Below are 19,891 nucleotides of genomic sequence, written 5' to 3' on the forward strand. Positions count from 1 at the left end.
ATTACTTCACATTTCAAAATGGTGACCACTTACACCAACACTGACAGATCATTTTATATGTGACATAAAAGTTGATCCCTGTTTTTGGAAAGAGATTTCATTAAGTTTCAACTGTCGACTTACACGCCTCATAAATGTAAGTTTTCCTTTTGGTACCTTACCAATTAGCTCCTTACACAGTCACAGTCTTTCTCATCTTCTATCTCCCTCAATCTTCCCTCTCTTCTTGACAATAAATAGGTCAAAACGGTGTGATCTGATCTCAAATGCTTGATTTATCTCATCTTTTCTCCTGCTCTTAGGAACCCTGGTGTTGTTTGGCACTGTAGGCCTAGGTTTCTTAATTTCAAAAAATTCTTTTCACTAACATACAGCTTAGGCTAATGTGAGACAGAAAATCTCCTTTTGAGAGAATAAAGGGGCAGTTTAAGTGTTGTGAGTCTAATCTCTTTTTTTATTGCTCTCCAGTATTGACCTCTTTACTGCTGTAAATCCACCCCCCACCCTCCCCAGCAGGAGGATCTGGGCCTGTACTGCATACACACACACCTCTGAACATCAGTCGCCTGCTTTGATGTCCGGGCCTAGCTATTGTTAAGCAGGAAGCATCCATCTGTCACTTCAGAAGTCAGACACAACACCCCATCCCCCGACCACCCCCCTTCAGGGGGGTTGGGGTGAGACTTGAATAGTTTACGAGAGACCACAGTAAAAAGCTGTTTGCCCAATAATCAGGAGAAAAGAAGTGTGAGGAGATGGATTTGGGTGTCAAGGAAGTAGTAGCAACATCTTCAAAGCAGCTGTGAGATCACCTGGAGTTAAAGGAAAGAGTAGAGGAATGACAAGTACATCCCAAAACCAACCAATTTAAAGATTTGAGCTTTTCTCGCCAATGTTCCTGAGGGCTTGATAACAACCTGCACTAATACAGTGCCTTTAATGTAATAAAATGCTCCAAGATGCTTAATAAGGGCATTATAAAGCAAGATGTGATTTGAGCCACACCAAGTGATATTGAGACAAATGGCCAGAAGCTTGGTCAAAGAAATAGATTTTAAGGAGTATTTTAAAGAAGGAAAGAGAGGCAGGGATATTTAGTTAAGATTGGGATTGCAGTAAGAGAGCAGGAAGGACAAGGAGTACTGGGTTAGTTAATGTATTGCCCAGTCTGGTACTGAGCTATTCTATCTTCACCATATTCTGATGAAGAGTCATACGGACTCAAAACGTTAACTCTTTATTCCTCTCCACAGATGTTGTCAGACCCGTTGAGTTTTTCCAGCTATTTTTGTATTCTATCCTGGTTTGTGCTAAGTCAGCTCTCAGTCAGTAAGGAACCACAAGGCAAACACAAATAAGGTTATTCAGCCTATCTCATCCATTCAGAGATAGCCTAGGGACTGTGATACATCCAATTGTTTCTTAAATCCAGGCTCACACCCCAGTGCAGTACTGAGGGAGATCAATACTCTCTTTTATTTGCTTTTGGGATATGGACATCACTGTTGTAAGAACCTTGGCAGACAATTTTACAGGTCCCACACATAACAAATAGATGGTGGCCAGAAAATCTGTTCTAGCAACACTGGTTGAGGGATAATTATCGGTCAGAACACTGGGAGAACTCCCCTGCTCTTCTTTGAAATGGTGTTATGGAACCTTTTATGCTCACCTGATAGGGCCGTGATTTAACCAGTACTAGAGAAAGTGGGGACTGTACTGTTGGAATGGTCTACACCTGAACTATGCTAGAACGAGTGTTCTTGCGAACTGCATAACTAGGGAAGTAGAGCTTTAAGCTTTAAACTAAATAAGGGGGGGTGAGGGATCAAGCTTGGGTAGCTGTGGCAAATCAAAGGGTAGATTCAAGGCAGGAGACCATAATAGTAATTTGGGAAATGAGGATCATAGAATAGCAGGAGGGTGGCATGGTGGCACAGTGGTTAGTGCTGCTGCTTCACAGCTCCAGGACCTGGGTTCGATTCTGACTTCAGGTGTCTGTCTGTGTGAAGCTTGCATGTTCTCCCCATGTCTGTGTGGGTTTTTGGTGGGTCCTCTGGTTTCCTCCCACAGTCCAAAAACATGCTGGTTAAATCATCCCCTCAGTGTCTGTGTGTGTGCCCAGTGATGGACTGGCATTCTGTCCTGGGTGTACCCTGCCTAGCACCCATTTCCTGTTGGGATAGGCTCCAGCTTCCTGTGACCATGAATTGGATGAAGCAGTTCTGGAAAAATGAGTGAGTGAGAATAGCAGAAAGGGGCAGGGAGATTAAACCTAAGGATGCATCAGTAGTCAAGACTAGATGCGACAAGGATAACAAAAAGGCAAACTAAAGGCTCTGTATATGAATGTGTGTAGCATTCATAACAAAGTAAATGAATTGATAGCACATATTGAATAAATAAATATGATCTGACAGCCATTACAGAGACAAGGCTTCAGCATGACAAGGATTGGGTCCTGAATATTGAGGGGTATATGACATTCAAGAAGGAAAGGGAGCTAGGTAAGGGTGGAGGGTTAGCACCCTTGATCAAGGATGCATTTGTGCAATAGTTAGAGGTGACCTTGGTTCAGGAGATCAGTAGAATCGGTTTGGGTGGAGGTGAGGAATAGTAGGGGAAAGAGGAGTGGTCTATAGATCCCCTAACAGTAACCACAAAGTATACTAGAATAAATATTGAGTGCTTGTTATAAAGGGACGTCAATAATCATGAGTGACTTTAATCATATAAACTGGAAAAGTCAGGTTGGCAGTAGTAGCCTGGATGAAGAGTTCACAGAATGCTTTCAAGATAATTTCTCAGAGCAGCATGTTCTACAACTAACCAGAGAGCAGGTTATATTAGACTTGGTATTGTGTAATGCGGCAGGATTAATTAATGGCCTCAGAGTGAAGGTAGCAGCGACCACAATATGATTGAATTATACATCCGGTTTGAAAGGGAAAAGAGCAGGTTTAAGACTCATATTTTAAACTTAAACAAGGGCAACTACGAGGACATGAAAGCTAAGCTAGCTGAAGTGAACTGGGATACTAGGCTAGGGGGTAGATCAATAGAGAAGCAGTGGCAGGCATTTAAGGGGATATTTCAGAATACTCAGGATCAGTATATTCCTACTATAAAGACAAATTCTGAAAGGAGGACCCAACATCTGTGGTTAACTCAAGAAGTTAGGAAAAACATCAAACTTAAGGAAAAAGCACATAACAATGCAAAGATGAGAGGCAGGTCAGATGATAAAGGTCAGAATATAAAGAACAGCAGAGAATGACTAAAAGGTTAATCAGAAGTAAGAAATCAGAGTATGAGAGGAAGATAGCTGGAAATGTAAAATCGGATAGCAAGAGTTTCTACGGATATTTAAAAAGGAAAAGAGTAAATAAAGTGAGCGTTAGTCCTCTAGTGAGTGAGAATGGGGAGTTAATAGCAGATAATAAGGAAATGGCGGAAGAAATGAACAAATATTTTGCTTCTGTCTTCACTATAGAGGATACAAAAAACATTCTAGTAATAGCTGTAAATCAGGAGGTGGAGGGGAGAGAGGAACTTGTTGAAATTACAATCACCTGGGAAGTAGTAATGAGCAAACTGATGGAGCTGCAGACTGACAAGTCTCCAGGTCCTGATGGACTTCATCCTAGGGTCTTAAAAGAGGTGGCTAATGAGGTAGCAGATGCATTGGTGTTAATTTTCAAAAATTCCCTAGATCCTGGAAAGATCAGACTGGAAAGTAGCAAATATAACCAATATAACCAATATTTAAATATAAATATTCAAGAAAGGAGGGAGGCAGAAAACGGGAGCCTTGGCCAATTAGCTTGACATCTGTCGTGGGGAAGGTGTTAGAATCGATCATTAAGGCGGTTATAGCTGAGCACTTAGAAAAACTCGAGGTAATCGGAAAGAGGCAGCATGGTTTTGTGAAAGGGAAATCATGTTTAACCAATTTATTGGAGTTCTTGGAAGGAGTAACATGTGCCGTGGATGAAGGGGAGCCTGTAGACATACTGTAATTTGATTTCCAGAAGGCATTTGATAAGGTGCTATATCAAAAGTTATTGTGGAAAATAAAAGCTCATGGTGTAGTGGGTAATGTATTAGCATGGATAGAAGATTGGCTGGCTGGCAGAAAACAGAGAGTATGCATAAATGGGTCTTTTTCTGATTGGCAGGATGTGACAAGTGGAGTCCTGCAGGGGTCTGTGCTGGGGCCTCAACTTTTTACTATTTATATCAATGACTTAAATGAGGGGAGTGAAGGCATGATAGCTAAATTTGCAGATGACATAAAGATAGGTAGGAAATAATGGCCTAGCCAGCGACACCCACATTCCATGAACAAATTTAAAAAAAGTATGTTGTGAAGATGAAATGAGGTTGCAGATGGATTTAGATAGGTTGAGTGAGTGGGCAAAAATATAGCATTTGGAATATAATGTGGGAAAATGTGAAGTTGTTCACTTTGGCAGGAAGACTAAAAAAGCAGAGTATTACTTAAATGGAAAATGGCTGCAGAATTCCAGCTGCAGAGGAATCTAAGTGTTCCAGTCCATTGGTCACAAAAAGTTAGTATGCAGGTATAGCAAGTAATTAAGAAGGCTAATGGAATGCTATCCTTTATTACTAGAGTAACTGAATATGAAAGTAAGGATGTTATGCTTCAGTTATATAGGGCACTGGTGAGACCACGCCTTGAATATTATGTGCAGTTTTGGTCTCCTTATTTAAGGAAGGATGTACATGCATTGGAGGCGGTTCAGAGGAGGTTTACTAGATTGATACCTGGAATGAGTCTTATGAGGAAAGATTAGACAGACTGGACTTGTTTTCACTGGAGTTTAGAAGAGTGAGGGATGACTTGATTGTAGTATGCAAGATCCTGAATGGTATTGATAAGGTGGACATGGAAAAGATGTTTCATCTTGTGGGTGAGTCCAGAACAAGGGGGCACTGTTTTAACATTAGGGGTTGCCTTTTTAGGGCAGAGATAAGGAGGATTTTTTTCTCTCAGAGGGTTGTGCAACTTTGGAACTTTCTGCCTCAGAAGGCGTTGGTGGTGGGGTCATTGAATATTTTTAAGACAGAGGTAGATAGATTCCTGTTAGGCAAGGGAATCAAAAGTTATCAGGGGTAGATGGGAATATGGAATTCAAAATACAAACAGATCAGCCATGATCTTAATGAATGGCAGAACAGGCTCAAGGGGCCAAATGGCCTACTTCTGCTCCTATTTCGTATGTTCTTAACATCTCTCCTGAAAGATGGCACCTCAGACAGAGCACTTCCATAGGACTGCACTGAAGCATCTGCCTAATTATTGTACTGATGTCTCTGGAACTCATCTTTAACACAGAAACTGCTGATTCAGAGACAACCAATGAGTTAAAGCGAACACTCTAATACCTCATCTGTGTGAGGCTAGATAGTGAGTGCTGGGAGGTCCTTTAACTATGGAGGGGCACTGTAGATATGCTGAGAGGGTCCCTGGTGGTGATCCTTCTGATACAATTAAAAGGTTTACTGAGTCACTTAAGAAGACAACCACCCGGACTTTCATGTGACTCAGAAGAACTCAAATATCGAACTTGAAATGTTAGCTCTGGCCGGGACTTTCCTGCCCCGCTGTGGCAGGGCTTGCCGTGGGGTAATGTGGCAGCCCAGCCGAACGTCCAGTGACTTTCGGTGGGACTGGATGATCCTGGTGGCAGGTGGGGCCGAAAAATCCCACCCTTTGCTTTTCTCTCTCCACAGATGCTACAAGACCGGCTGAGTTTTGCCAGCACTTTCTGCTTTTATTTCAGAGTCTTAGCTAGCTCATGGGGACAACCAAAGCAATATGTTAAATTTTGTTCCCAGACGTGAGAAGGGCCACACTCTGGCAGATACCTTTGAACAGTATCCCCCCTCATCCATCTTGCATGCTCCCACTTCCCTCGCTGGGGAGCCAATTGAAAGAAATGCATTGTTTCCTGTGCTTGTCAGGCTATAGGATAAGCTGGGAATTGACTCCCAAGCAAGGGCGTAGAGTTAGGGTCATCAACCTTAGTTGGACATAATTCTGGAGGTTTCATCACATGGCCGCACATCCCCACATCCCTTACTCCTACAATTAGCCACCCAAAATGCCCAACAGATGCAACCCCTTCCAAGCCAAGTGGAAGGCGAAGAGACTCTTACCCAATTGAATGATTCCAGACCTTTGGTTGGAAAACCTTTTATTACATTACAATAGTTGAGCAGCCTTTTTCTACCACAACTAGTTGTATATTTATATAGCACCTCTAATGTCATAAAACATCCTGAGAGGTTTCAGAGAGGCATTGTAAAACAAGATATGACAGCAAGCCACGTAAGATGATATTAGGGTAAATGTTCAAAATCGTCATCAAAGAGGTCAATCTTAAGGAGCATCTTAATGGAGGAGTAGAGGGAGTAATATTGGTTCAGACTCCATGGAAACCTTTTAGTTTTCTGCAAACAATTCAGCAACACTCATATATAAAAGCAAAAAACTGTGGATGCTGGAAATCCAAAACAAAAACTTACCTGGCAGGGGAGAGACCATGATCATGGTTCTGCCAAGGCAAGGTCGGGAAGCAAATGCTATAACCAATCGAACTCCATACCATGGGGTATCTAACACCATCCAAGTCACGGTGAAGGACAGCGAAGGAGGAGCACCTATGGATCGGGCCTTCTTCGCCAGGAGAATCTTGTTAAAGGTGTGTGGGTTTGAAGCTGCGGAGATCTACACCCTGCAGGACTTCCCCAGCGCTAGATTTTTTGACGTGATGTTCAAGCGAGTGGCAGACTGCGTCCAGCTCCTGAGGGTGTTCGAGGAGAAGAGAGACCTGCCGGAGATGAAGATCCTGACGGCGGAGCCGCTCTTTGCTCTGCCGTTGCAACGGGACTGAGTGGTGACGGTGCATCTGTACAACCCCTTCGTCCCTGTCACCGACGTGCTCACCTTCCTCACCAGGTACTTCGATAAGGTGGGGAGCTGCACCAAGGTTAGAGACGATTTGGGGATCTGGACAGGCAAACGCCAGTTTAAGGTCACGCTAAAGACCGACGGTAAGGGAGCCACCTTCCACCCTCCTTCCAGATTCGCTATCGGGGGAAGCCGTGGCTACCTGGTCTACGCTGGGCAACCCAAACATTGTCGCTCATGCGGCAAGGCTGGTCATGTGGCAGCCAACTGCAGCGCCTCCCTCTGCAAGAACTGCAAACAGGAAGGGCACCAGACAAAAGACTGCAAACAGGCTAAGTGCTGCAACCTGTGTGGCAAGGCAGGACCTGCCCCAAACGCTGCCGTACTTACGCACAGGCAGCCAAAGCCAACGAGGGGGAAGCAGAAGAAATGCTTCGTGTCACTCAAACCACCAAGGCCCCCAGGGAGCTCAACGGGACAAAGGAGGACACAGAGAGAGACAAGGTGAAGGAAAAGATTGAGGCAACAGATAGCCAATCAACAGCACTACCCCCTGAACCTCCCACTCCTCAGGACAGCGAATCAATGGAGGAGGAGGCAGCAGTGGAAAAGCAGCAGGGGGAGTGACAGACGGTGAAGAGAGCCAAAAGGAAGAAGGAGCGAAGAAGAAGCAAAGCCATTTCCCAGACAAGTGGCAAGAGGCATCTCCCATACGACATGGATGACAAAGGCAGCAGCTCTTTGGACGAAGAAGTGCCAGGGCGGCACCGACAGAAGAAGCGGCAAAGCTCTAGGGAGTTGGAGGACGAGACACCCGAGCTCTAGAACATTGGAGACAACGAGGAGACCAGCGCACCCCAACTTTGCCTGCAACCCGAGGAGGCCAGTGCACCACAGCCCCAGAAATCTGGGAGCAGTGAGGCAATCAGCGCACCCCAGCTCCGGGAAGCCGGGAACAGCAACGCCCCAGAGGGGGTGAGGTTTGGAGAAGCTTCTCCAGCAAAGGTCATCTCAAACCCCGCTCTCTACGCGAACCCCCAGATGCCACCCGAGCAGAACACTGCCAATGAGGACTTCCTCAGCCCATCCAAAGTGAAGGAATTTGAGCTCACTACGGGTATGAAGGAGCAGACTAAAGGTCTGGGACTCTCAGAGACAACAGGTTTGGTAGGAGAATAAATGCTTTAAAATGGGTTTAAAGATTGTATCCATAAATGTGCGTAGCATTAAATCTACTACGCGATGTGTTGCGACCTTGGACTACCTTGCCAAGGTCAAAGCTGACCTGTTGTTTCTGCAGGAGTGTGCGATACCACACCTCAACTCCTACAGGCAATGGTCACGATGGTGGTCCCATGGGCCATCGATCTGGTCGGGCGGAAATGACTCTCATTCCTCTGGCCTGGGTATTCTGCTGCAGGGAGGCAACTTCACCGTCTCCGAGGTTAAGGAGGTGGTGGGCGGGCGCCTCCTCGTAGCAGACGTAATGTACAAGAACGCTCCACTCCGGTTAATTAACGTGTATGGCCCGTCACAAGGGGCCGAGCGGCTGGAGGTTTTTCAGCAGCTCCCACTGCTGCTGGCGACCTCCAGGCCGGTCATTTTGGGCGGTGACTTCAACTGCATCATCGATGCGGCTGGACGATCCAGCAGGGCCGACAGCATATTGGACGCTACGTCCAGATCCCTGATGGAAACAGTTAAGGATGCCAAGCTGCACGACGTCTTCAGCAACCCTGCAGACGGAGCGCAGCGTAGATACACCTGGTCGCGGCCAGACGGGTTCATCCGTTCCAGGATAGACTTCCTGTTTGTGTCCCGTACATTCACTGTCAGATCCACTGACGTCAAGCCGGTGTTTTTCTCTGACCACTGCCTCCTACTGGCGGACTGCCACTTAGAGAAGGACCAGAGGGTGGGCAGGGGGGTATGGAAGCTAAATGTGCAACTGCTGACCCCAGAGAACATTGAGGAGCTCAAGAGGGATTACAAAGCTTGGAGAACCGTGAAACCCTTCTTTGAGTCCCTGACACACTGGTGGGAAGCGATCAAGGGAAACATCAAGAGGTTTTTCATCCTCAAAGGCACCCAGAAAGCTAGAAAGGAACAGAGGGAAATGTCTCAACTCCAGAAAAACATGCAGAATCTGCTCCGGCTGCAGTCGATGAGGGTCCATGTCAAGGAGGAACTCCAAGAGGTGAAGAGCCAGCAAGCCTCGCACTTTGCCTCGGAGGCCTCCAAGATCATCTTCCGTTCCAGAGTCCGCTCCGTGGAGCAGGATGAGACGTGCTCACGTTTCTTCTTCCAAAAGGTACACAGAGAGAGCTCTGTGATCAGCAGCCTGAAGGAAGAAGACGGCTCAGTAAAGTCATCGCAGTCCGACATTTTGAGGATCAGCAAATCCTTTTATGCCGGATTGTATGACGTGAAGCCCACAGACAGCACGGCCTCCCAGTCCTTCCTGTCCTCTATCACGGAGGTCATAGACGACAGGACACGGGAGAGCCTGGAAAAACTGCTAACTCCTGACGAACTGACTAAAGCCCTTGAGTCCTTCGAGAAGAGTTAAACTCCCGGAAGCGACAGCTTGCCGGCGGAGTTGTATTCGGCTCTGTGGAACTGGATCGGCCCAGACTTGCTCCTGGCCGGCAGTATGTCAGAATCCATGAGGAAAGACATCATCACCCTCATCTACAAGCACAAGGGGGGAAGGGAGGAAATTAGAAATTGGCGACCCATTTCACTGTTGAATGTGGACTATAAGATTCTGTCCAAGGTCATCGCCAAATGGGTCAAATCCGCTTTGGAATTGGTGATTCACCCTGACCAGACCTGCACTGTGCCGGGCAGGAAGATCTCTGATAGCCTCGCGCTGCTCAGGGATACGATTGCCTATGTACAGGACAGGAGTGTGGATACCTGCCTCATCAGCTTGGATCAGGAGAAGGCCTTTGACAGAATATCGCACACCTACATGGTGGATGTGCTCTCCAAAATGGGGTTTGGGGAGGGAATTCGAAATTGGATCCAACTGCTCTACACTAACATCAGTAGTGCAGTCTCAATCAATGGGTGGGAAACAGATAGCTTTCCGATTAAATCTGGAGTCAGGCAGGGCTGTCCTCTCTCGCCTGTTCTTTTCGTGTGTTGCATAGAATCTTTTGCCGAGTCCATCAGGAAGGATCCGGGCATAAGAGGAGTGACGATCCCAGGCAGTGGAGGCACTCAGGTAAAAGCCTCCCTGTACATGGATGATGTCGCCGTCTTCTGCTCGGATCCGCTGTCGGTGCGCAGACTAATCCAAATCTGCGACCAGTTCGAACTGGCCTCGGGAGCCAAGGTAAATCGTGGGAAGAGCGAGGCCATGTTCTTTGGGAACTGGGCTGACCGATCCTTTGTCCCCTTCACTGTCAGGGCTGATGGCCTGAAGGTGCTGGGGATATGGTTCGGAGGGACCAGGGCATGCGTTAGAAACTGGAAGGACCGAGTGTCTATGGTGAAAAGGAAACTGGGCATGTGGGAGCGATGCTCCCTCTCCATTGCGGGTAAGAACCTGGTCATCAGGTGTGAGGCACTCTCGCTGTTGCTGTACGTGGCGTAGGTCTGGCCCATTCCACACTCCTGCGTGGTGGCGATCACTCGAGCCATCTTCCGCTTTATCTGGAGGTCAAAAATGGATCGTGTCCGCAGGGACACAATGTACAAGCCTCTAGATAAAGGGGGAAAAAACGTGCCCAACATCGCCCTCATACTGATGGCCACCTTTGTGTGTGGCTGCATCAAGCGGTGCGTAGACCCTCAGTACGCAAACACCAAGTGTCACTATGTGCTGAGGTTCTACCTGTCCCCGGTGTTGAGAAGGATGGGTCTGGCCACGCTGCCGCGGAACGCTCCAAGTAGTTGGACCTCCTGTCCCTCGTGGAAAAATTTATGCAGACAAACAGTTTTGACCACAAGTCCATCAGGCAGTGGTCGGCACATAACGTCTTAGAGGCCCTGAGGGAAAAGGAGAGGGTGGATCCTGTGGGATGGTTCCCTGAGCAGACTGTCAAAGTCATTTGGCAGAATGCCTCATCGCCAGAACTTTCCAACAAGCACCAAGACGTGGCTTGGCTGGTGGTGAGAAAGGCCCTCCCCGTCAGATCCTTCCTACACGCCAGGAGTCTCACCCCCTCGACACGTTGCCCTCGAGGTGGCTGTGGTGGGGAAGAGACCGTTGTTCACCTCCTTGTAGATTGTGCCTTTGCAAAGAAGGTCTGGAGAGAGATGCAGTGGTTGCTGTCGAGGTTCATCCCGAGCAGTTCTGTGACATAGGACTCTGTGCTCTATGGGCTGTTCCCAGGGACACACACCGAGACAAACATCAACTGCAGCTGGAGGATCATCAGCTCGGTGAAAGACACTCTTTGGTCTGCCCAAAACTTGTTGGTCTTCCAGCGCAAAGAGTTGTCCCCGACCGAGTGTTGCAGACTGGCACAATCCAAAGTCCAGGACTACGTGCTGAGGGACGCACTAAAGCTTGGGGCAGCTGCCGCAAAGGCGCAATGGGGAAGGGTCGCTGTCTAAGACCTTTCTGCCACAGGGCACCGAGGGACTGGGAACTGTTTAAATCCCCTTGGGCTGTACAGCTCAAAATGAAAGGCTGTAAATGATTGTAATATTGTTTGTACTGATGCACCTGGTGATACATTTTGTAAAAGTTGAACCGGATTGTACCCTTGTAATGGTGTTTTTGAAATGGTTTGGGATGTGGTTGAAGATATTAAGAATAAAGTATATTTTTGCGAAAAAAAAGTGTTCCTCTCTGCAGATGCTGTCAGACCTGCTGAGTTTTTCTAGGTATTTTTGGTTTTGTTTTGGATTTCCAGCATCCGCAGTTTTTTGCTTCTATATAAGAGTGTTGCTGAATTGTTTGCAGAAAACTAAAAGGTTTCCATGGAGTCTGAACCAATATTACTCCCTCAATAGACACCAACCAGCAAAATACAAATTAAGTGGTTATTCATCTTAATGTTGCTTATGGGATCTTGCTGTGTACGAACTGGCTGTCACATAAGAATATACTCTACACTTTAAATTAAATTGCTGTTGTTACAACATCCACCCAAGGCCTAGGATTGTCACTGGATGCCAGGTCACAGCTGAGTGATAGCGCAGGGGGGGGTGGGGCGGGGGGGGGGGGGGGGTGGGGGGGGAGGTGCGGTCGTAGGGTGGGGGTTGTGAGGGAATGGCAGCTGACATGAAGGGCAGGGGGGTGGCTTTCAGCGGGCCCCCCTTCCCGTTGCGGGTTTCCTCGATCAGGCACTGAATGCCGGACTTAATCGGGGTGGAGATGGGAAGGTGGCGAGATCCCCACATTCCACCCTCCCACCACAAAACCTACAACGGGGTAGAACATTAAATTCAGCCCAAGGATGAGAAATTTAAAATCGGGGCATTGCTTAACCAGAGTCCAGTGTAGGTCAACAAGCAAAGAGGTGATAGGTGAATAGAACTTGGTGTAAGTTAAGACACAAGCAGCAGAGATTTGGATGGCCTCTAGTTTAAGGAAAGCTGACAGTGGGAGACCAGCCAGGAGTGCATTGGAATAGTCGGATCTAGAGGTAACGAAGACATGAATGAGGGTTTCTGCTGCAGATGAGCAAAGACAAGGGTGATGAGTGACAGGAAACAGAGCAGCGGTTGATGTGAGTTAGGATACAGGCAGCAGAGTTTTAGATGACCTCAAGTTTATGGGGGTTAGACCATGGGAGGCTGGCCAATAGTGTGTTAGAATACCACACATTACCTCAGAACAGTGACTATACTTAAAAAAAAAAGTACTTTATTGGCTGTAAAGCCCTTAGGGGCATCCAGATATTGGGAAAACCAGTATATAATTGCAGTCTCCCTTATTTTCTTTTTAATCCCCCATTCCAATGCTTCTACAACTAATAAATAAAAGCGTTCAAAGAAAATTTTTAAAAACCAAGTAATTTTCCAATACACTCTTGGGCCGGAATTTTACGGCCCTGTTGTGGTTGGAACATGGCAGTAAAATGCAGTGAGCCATTCTAAACTCCATTGACTTTGGTGGTGGGATTGTAAAATCCCTCTGGCATAAAATTCTGCTCATGTTTTTTTTTCCAAGTTGCTTTCAGTGCAGATTAATTTCTATTCTTGGAGTCCGCCTGTCAATACAAGAGAATTGGTAAACTATATGACGTTTGCCTCCTTTATATTAAAATGGTCCTGTCTCCAGCAACATAATAACCACTGTAAAATTACCTTTTAACAGGGCAGAGTTTAAAGGACTGGAGCAGATGAAGGAGAAGGTGTATGTGTGAATATGCAAAGGGAGGAGGACCAGGGTAGGGTTACTGCTGAGTTTGATGAGTGAGCTGTATAACCTATTGCCTTCTTTTTGAACATGTTTTTTAAAGGCTCAACAACAACAATATTTTATATCTATATAGCGCCTTTAACATAATAAAATGTCCCAAGGCACTTTACGGGAGCATTATGAAAAAATGACACCGAGCCTCATAAGGAGATATTAGGTGAGATGACCAAAGGTTTGGTCAAAGTGGTAGGTTTTAAGGACTTTCTTAAAGGAGGAAAGTGAGGTAGTGAGGAGTAGGGAGGGAAATCCAGAGTTTAAGTCCGAGGCAGCTGAATGCGTGGGCACTGATAGTGAAATGATTAAAATTGGGGATACTCAAGAGGCCAAAATTAAAGAAGCACAGATATCTCAGAGGTTTGTGGATTTGGAGGAGATTACAGAGATAGGGTGAGGTGAGGCTATGGAGGGATTTAACAATAAAGATGAAAATTTTAAAATCTTGTTGTTGCTTGACTATGAGCAAATATAGGTCAGCGAGGACATGGATGATAGGTGAACAGAACTTAGTACAATTTAAGACACGGGCAGCAGAATTTTGGATGACTTCAAGTTGAAGGAAGGTTGACTGTCAGTGACCATCCAGGAGTGCATTGGAATAGTCAAGTCTAGAGGTAATGAAAGCATGAATTTTTTTTTATTCGTTCATGGGATGCGAGTGTCGCTGACTAGGCTAGCATTATTGCCCATCCCTAATTTCCCTTGAGAAGGTGGTGGTGAGCTGCCTTCTTGAACCGCTGCAGTCCATGTGGTGTAGGTACACAGTGCTATTAGGGAGGGAGTTCCACCTAGTGACAGCGAAGGAACAGTGATGTATTTCCAAGTCAGGATGTGAGTGGCTTGGAGGGGAACTTTCAGGTGGTGGTGTTCCCATGTTTTGCTGCCCTTGTCCTTCTAGATGGTGGTGGTCATAGGTTTGGAAGGTGCTGTCTAAGGTGGCTTGGTGGGTTCCTGTAGTGCATCTTGTACATGGTACACACTGCTGCCACTGTCCGTCGGTGGTGGAGGGAGAGAATGTTTGTGGATGGGGTGCCAGTTAATCTGGCTGCTTTGTCCTGGATGATGTCTTGTTTTTTGTTTCAGTGATGCACACAGGCCATTAATGTTGTAGCTGAGCTAACTTTATTGATAACACACTTTCCTAACATGAACACATATCTGCACTAACTGAATTATGTCAAGACAGATTCAAACATGTGCTATCTGACCTTCAACTCCCAGGTCAGGTGACTCCATGATCTAGTACAGAGAACCATATAGTATCTAATGTAGTCCACTACCACAATCAACTATTATCATGACATTTCCCTTTTTAAAAAAAGCTTTCATACAACTCAAGTACACAAAGTATCTTATCTATTCTTTCTCACTCTGTTTTGACCAGTCTGTTTTGTCTTTTACTTATCTTTGTATTTCTGTGTTTTTTTCACAATTCTGCCAATGGATGTTCTGAATGGTGACAGAGGCCACACTCTGTCACACTCTTGACATCAAGGCAGCATTTGACTGAGTGTGGCATCAAGGAGCCTTAGCAAAACTTGAGTCAATGGGAATCAGGGGGAAAACTCTCTGCTGGTTGGAGTCATACCTAACATAAAGGAAGATGGTTGTGGTTGTTGGAGGTCAGTCATCTCAGCTCCAGGACATCACTGCAGGAGTTCCTCAGGGCAGTGTCCTCGGCCCAACCATCTTCAGCTGCTTCATCAATTACCTTCCTTCCATCATAAAGTCAGGAGTGGGGCTATTCCCTGATGGTTGCACAATGTTCAGCACCATTTGTGACTCCTCCGATACTGAAGCAGTCTATGTCCAAATATCCAGGCTTGGGTTGACAAGTGGCAAGTAAGGTTTGCACCACACAAGTGTCAGGCAATGACCATCTCCAACAAGAGAGAATCCAACCATCACCCCTTGATGTTCAATGGCATTACCATCACTGAATCCCCCACTATCAACTACCTGGGGGTTACCATTGTCCAGAAACTGAACTGGACTAGCCATATAAATACTGTGGCTACAAGAGCAGGTCAGAAGCTAGGAATGGTGTGACGAGTAACTCACATCCTGACTCCCCAAAGCCTGTCCACCATCGACAAGGCACAAGTCAGAAGTGTGATGGAATAATCCCCACTTGCCTGGATGAGTGCAGCTCCCACAACACTCAAGGAGCTTGACACCGTCCAGGACAAAGCAGCCTGCTTGGTTGGCACCACATTCGCAAACATTCACTCCCGCTACCATCAACGCACAGTAGCAGCAGAGTGTACCATCTACAAGATGCACTGCAGGAATTCACCAAGGCTCCTTTGACAGCACCTTCCAAACCCATGAACACTACCATATAGGAGGACAAGGGCAGCAGATAGATGGGAACAGCACCACCTAGAAGTTCCCCTCCAAATCACTCACCACCCTGACTTGGAAATATATCGCTGTTCCTTCACTTTCACTGGGTCAAAATCCTGGCACTCCCTTCCTAACAGCACTGTGGGTGTACCTACACCACATGGACTGCAGTGGCTCAAGAAGGCAGCTCACCCCCACCTTCTCAAGGGCAATTAGGGATGGGCAAAATTGCTGGCCTAGCCAGTGACACCCACGTCCCATGAATGAATAAAAAAAAGGGGTGATTTTAAAGGACAAGGTGCCTTCTCCAGCTCTGGTTCACTATCACCCATTGGATAGTTTTCAGGACTCTCAGTCTTTGTCTGGTTATCTGTTGCTTCATTGGTGCATTCTGGTTTTTGATCTTTAGCTACGTTTTCTGGTTCAGAGCAGGGTTGCGTTTCATTTTTTTTCCATAAGAATTTCCATTCCTCCTGTACTGTTGTCTGTTTGGAGTCTGCACTATGTAAGACCTTGGTTCTCCTGTGATTCCTGAGACAACAGAAGGATTCCAGATCCGTTCATGCTGAATCCTCACTGCCTCTCTCATGTTCAGGTCAGGCAGAGGTTGGGTGCCTCAATCAAAGTACTGTTTCTGCTTCTGCTGTCTCAGTTTGAGCAGGTCCTGGATGCTGTAGCTCACTGGTTGTGGTAATAACAGTTGGGGGGCATTTGGAAGCTTAGTTCTTAGTCTTCGCCCCATCAGGAGCTGTGCTGGAGATGATCCAGTGCCATCTAATGGAGTATTCCTGAAATCCAGCAGAGCCAGTTAGGGGTCTCTTCTGTCCGCCTTCGCCTTCCTCAACAAGTGTTTTAAGGTCTGCCCGGTACGTTCCACCATTCTGTTGGATTGTGGATATTTGGGACTTGATGTACTGTGGCAAAACTCCCAGTCCTGTGCAAATTTGTGAAATTCAGTGCCTGAGAATTGTGGACCGTTATCTCAGATGAGCACTTCAAGTCTGCCATGGCGAGCAAAAATTGATTTTAAATGATTTGTTACAATGATGCACTTACTATCATTTTTCAACAGCACAGACTCAAAAAACTTTGAGTAATAATCTACTCCTGTAGGCACTCACTGTTGTCAAATGTGAACAAGTCCACTCCAATTTTCTGACAAGGCCTCTCTGGAACACTGTGTGATTGAAGTGGTTCTTTTTGTTACAGACTTACTGTACTTTTGGCACACTGCACATGCATTCACCATTTCCCCAATTTGTGATCCAATTCCAGGCCAATACGTTACATCTTGAACTCTTCTCCTGCATGTTTCTATGCCGCATGTATGCGCTGCAGCATTTCTTCCCTCAGCGTTGCAGGAATTATGATCGCTTCTCCCTTGAAAATTATTCCTTCTGCTACATGAAATTCCTCACGAAAGTTCCATACTCTTGTACAGCAGAAGGGGCTCCACTCTGATGTGTGGGCCAGCCAGTTTGCACAATCTGCTGCAGTTTTCCCTGGATGGCATCATTCTTGGTCGCTTCCCTGATCTCATCCAGTTTGGTTACATCCACAGATATGTTCTTTGTCAGCATGTGAACCTGTGCTTCCGTTTCTTTATCCTCTTCCTCCGTGATGGGTAGGTATGCACGTGACAGAGTGCCTGTGATGCACATTTCCTTGCCCAGTTTGTATTTATCTCTGACCTGGTATTGATGCAGACGCATTAGTAATCTTTGGATTCGTGGCGGTGCACAGTTCAGGGGCTTTTTAAGTATGGCTTCCAAATGCTTATGATCAGACTCTACCTCTACGTCTTTGCCATAGACGAACTGGTGGAAACGTTGTAGGTCAAACACAATTGCTAGCATTTCTTTCTCTATTTGGGCATATTACTGCTATGTTTCAGTCAATGCCTTTGAAGTGTAAGCCACTGTTGCCTCATTTTGCAAGAGGACAGCCCCCAGACCAGTCTTTGAAGCATCCACTGAGATCTTGACCAGCTGACTGACATCGTAATACTTTAACACTGGTGCCTGGGTTCTCTTTAGGCTGGTCAAAGCCTCCTGGTGACTTTGTTCCCAGTGCCATGCCACATCATTTTGTAGAAGTTCTCCGCTGTCAGGTCTGACATGTTTGGAATGAATTTCCCAAGATAGTTCACTATTTCCAAAAACCTCTCCAAGTTTTTCTTACATTCTAGGGGTGGCATGTTCATGGCTGCTTCAATTTTACTCAGGTCCGGCTTCAGTCCCTCATTTGTTAGCACATGTCCCAAGTACTTGATTTCATGAAGACCTATTTTGCATTTTTCCTTCTTCAACTTGAGGTTCCTTTCTCTAGCTCTGGCCAGCACCTGCCTCAGTCTGTGGTCATGTTCTTCTCGTGAGGCTCCCCAGACCAGCACATCGTTGATATAGGTTTCCATGCACTTTAACCCTTCAAACAGCTACTTCACTGTTCTGTAGAACACCTCCAGTGCTGAACTAATGCCAAAAGGTAAGCTTAAAAACCTATATTGCCTGTATGGTGTGTTGAAGGTACAGAGATAGGAGCTGTGTTCATCTAGCTTCACCTGCCAGAAGCCCAAACACACATCCGAGACTGAATAGTATTTAGCGTCGGCTAGCTTACATGTGATCTCTTCTACTGTGGGCAGCTGGTAATGCTCTCTTTGGACTGCCTGGTTTAGGTCTCTGAGGTCCAGACAGAATTGTAGAGCCTGATTTTTCTACAATTACAATTGGATTAACCACTTTGTCGGTTCTTCAACCTTTTTTGAAGATGTGAAGTTCCTCCATCCTGTCAAATCTGCTTTCAGTTGATCTCTCAGCATTACTGATATTTTCCTGGGCAGGTGTATTTTGGGTGTCAGTTTCGTTAACCTTGATGGTGTGTTCTCCTTTTAGGCAACCAATCCCCTGGAACACATCTTTATAGTCACACAGGTTGTCATCAGTGGTGACAATCATTATTCTCTTGATTAGCTTCAGATTTTCACAAGCCTTGATTCCAAGGATGGGTTTTGCATCACTTTTTACCACTATGAATGGAAGTGTTTGAGACTGTTTTTTGTTCACTTAAAGTGCACACTTGCCTTCTACAGCAATCTTTTCACCTGTATAAGGCTTCACTTTTGTTTAAGTTAGCTGTGTTTCTTTGCTTATCTTATGATACAGGCTAATGGGAATGACATTTGCTTGTGCACCTGTGTCAAGCTTGAAATTAACCATCATGTTGGCAATTTTTAAATCAACCTTCCATTTGTCTTCTTTGGAATTTGTTGTTACTGCACCAATGAAAAGTTCAGTTTCAGTGTCTGTGTCAATCGTGTGCACTTTCTTTGATTTACGCACCTTGACAAAGTGACTTAGTTTATCACCACTCTTACACTTCTTTCCATAGGCTGGACAACTACGTGGTAAATGCTCTGTTCCGCATTGGCTATTAAAAATGTTTTAATAGCAGTTTTGTTCTTTTTACGTTCAGACTGTCTATTTGTGTTTTCCCAGGGCTGTATCTGTTTAACTGCATCTAACTGCTTGACCATGTGTGGCTTATCATCTTTTGTCATCTGTTTAATCTGGCATTTTGTTGTCTCTGCCGCTCTGCAGATATTTATTGCTTTCTCCAGCGTGAGATCAACTTCTCTCAAAAGCCGTTCTCTCAGAGTGTCATTTGCGATCCTCAAAATTATTCAATCTCAGATGAGTGATTCTTCAAGCTCTCTAAATTCACATGATTTAGCTCATTTTGTCAGCTCAGTTATGTACTGACTAATGTTGTCACTGCTTTGCATGCATGTAAAAAATCGGTATCTTTCATACGTGATGTTTTTCTTAAGTCTGCAGCAGGCTTCGAATTTTTCCATTATTTCTTTCAAGTCATTTCGTTTCTCATCACTTTCAAATGTGAATGTGTTATAGACTTTGAGGGCTTCTTCCCCTACTACGTGAAGAAAGATGGAAGACTATACCTGAGGGGCTTTGTTATCGCTACCCATTGCTGTGAGGTACAGCTTGAATCGCTGCCGGAACCTTCTCCAGTTTTCGGCGAGATTTGCCTCCAAACTGAGCTCTGTCGGTGGTTTCAGAATCTCCATTGTGCGTTTAGTTTACTTCTGACGCCATGTCTTGTTTTTTGTTTCAATGATGCACACAAGCCGTCGACATTGTAGCTGAGCTAACTTTATTGATAACACATTTTCCTAACATGAACACATATCTGCGCTAACTGAATTCTAT

The 19,891-nt window shown here is 45.7% G+C and overlaps 1 protein-coding gene across 1 annotated transcript in view; it reads left to right on the forward strand.

Annotated features, from left to right (window-relative positions):
• Nucleotides 1-19,628, forward strand: part of LOC144679908 (D-serine dehydratase) — an 87,201-nt gene extending 67,573 nt beyond the window's left edge. The window contains exon 8 of the mRNA XM_078540868.1: nucleotides 19,574-19,628. Within this exon, the coding sequence (XP_078396994.1) occupies nucleotides 19,574-19,603 (30 nt within the window). The 3' untranslated portion in view covers nucleotides 19,604-19,628. The remainder of the gene's footprint in view (nucleotides 1-19,573) is intronic.
• Nucleotides 19,629-19,891: the final 263 nt, after the last annotated feature.

Source organism: Cetorhinus maximus, chromosome 4, assembly GCF_964194155.1.
Source record: "Cetorhinus maximus chromosome 4, sCetMax3.hap1.1, whole genome shotgun sequence".
Lineage (NCBI taxonomy): Eukaryota > Metazoa > Chordata > Chondrichthyes > Lamniformes > Cetorhinidae > Cetorhinus > Cetorhinus maximus.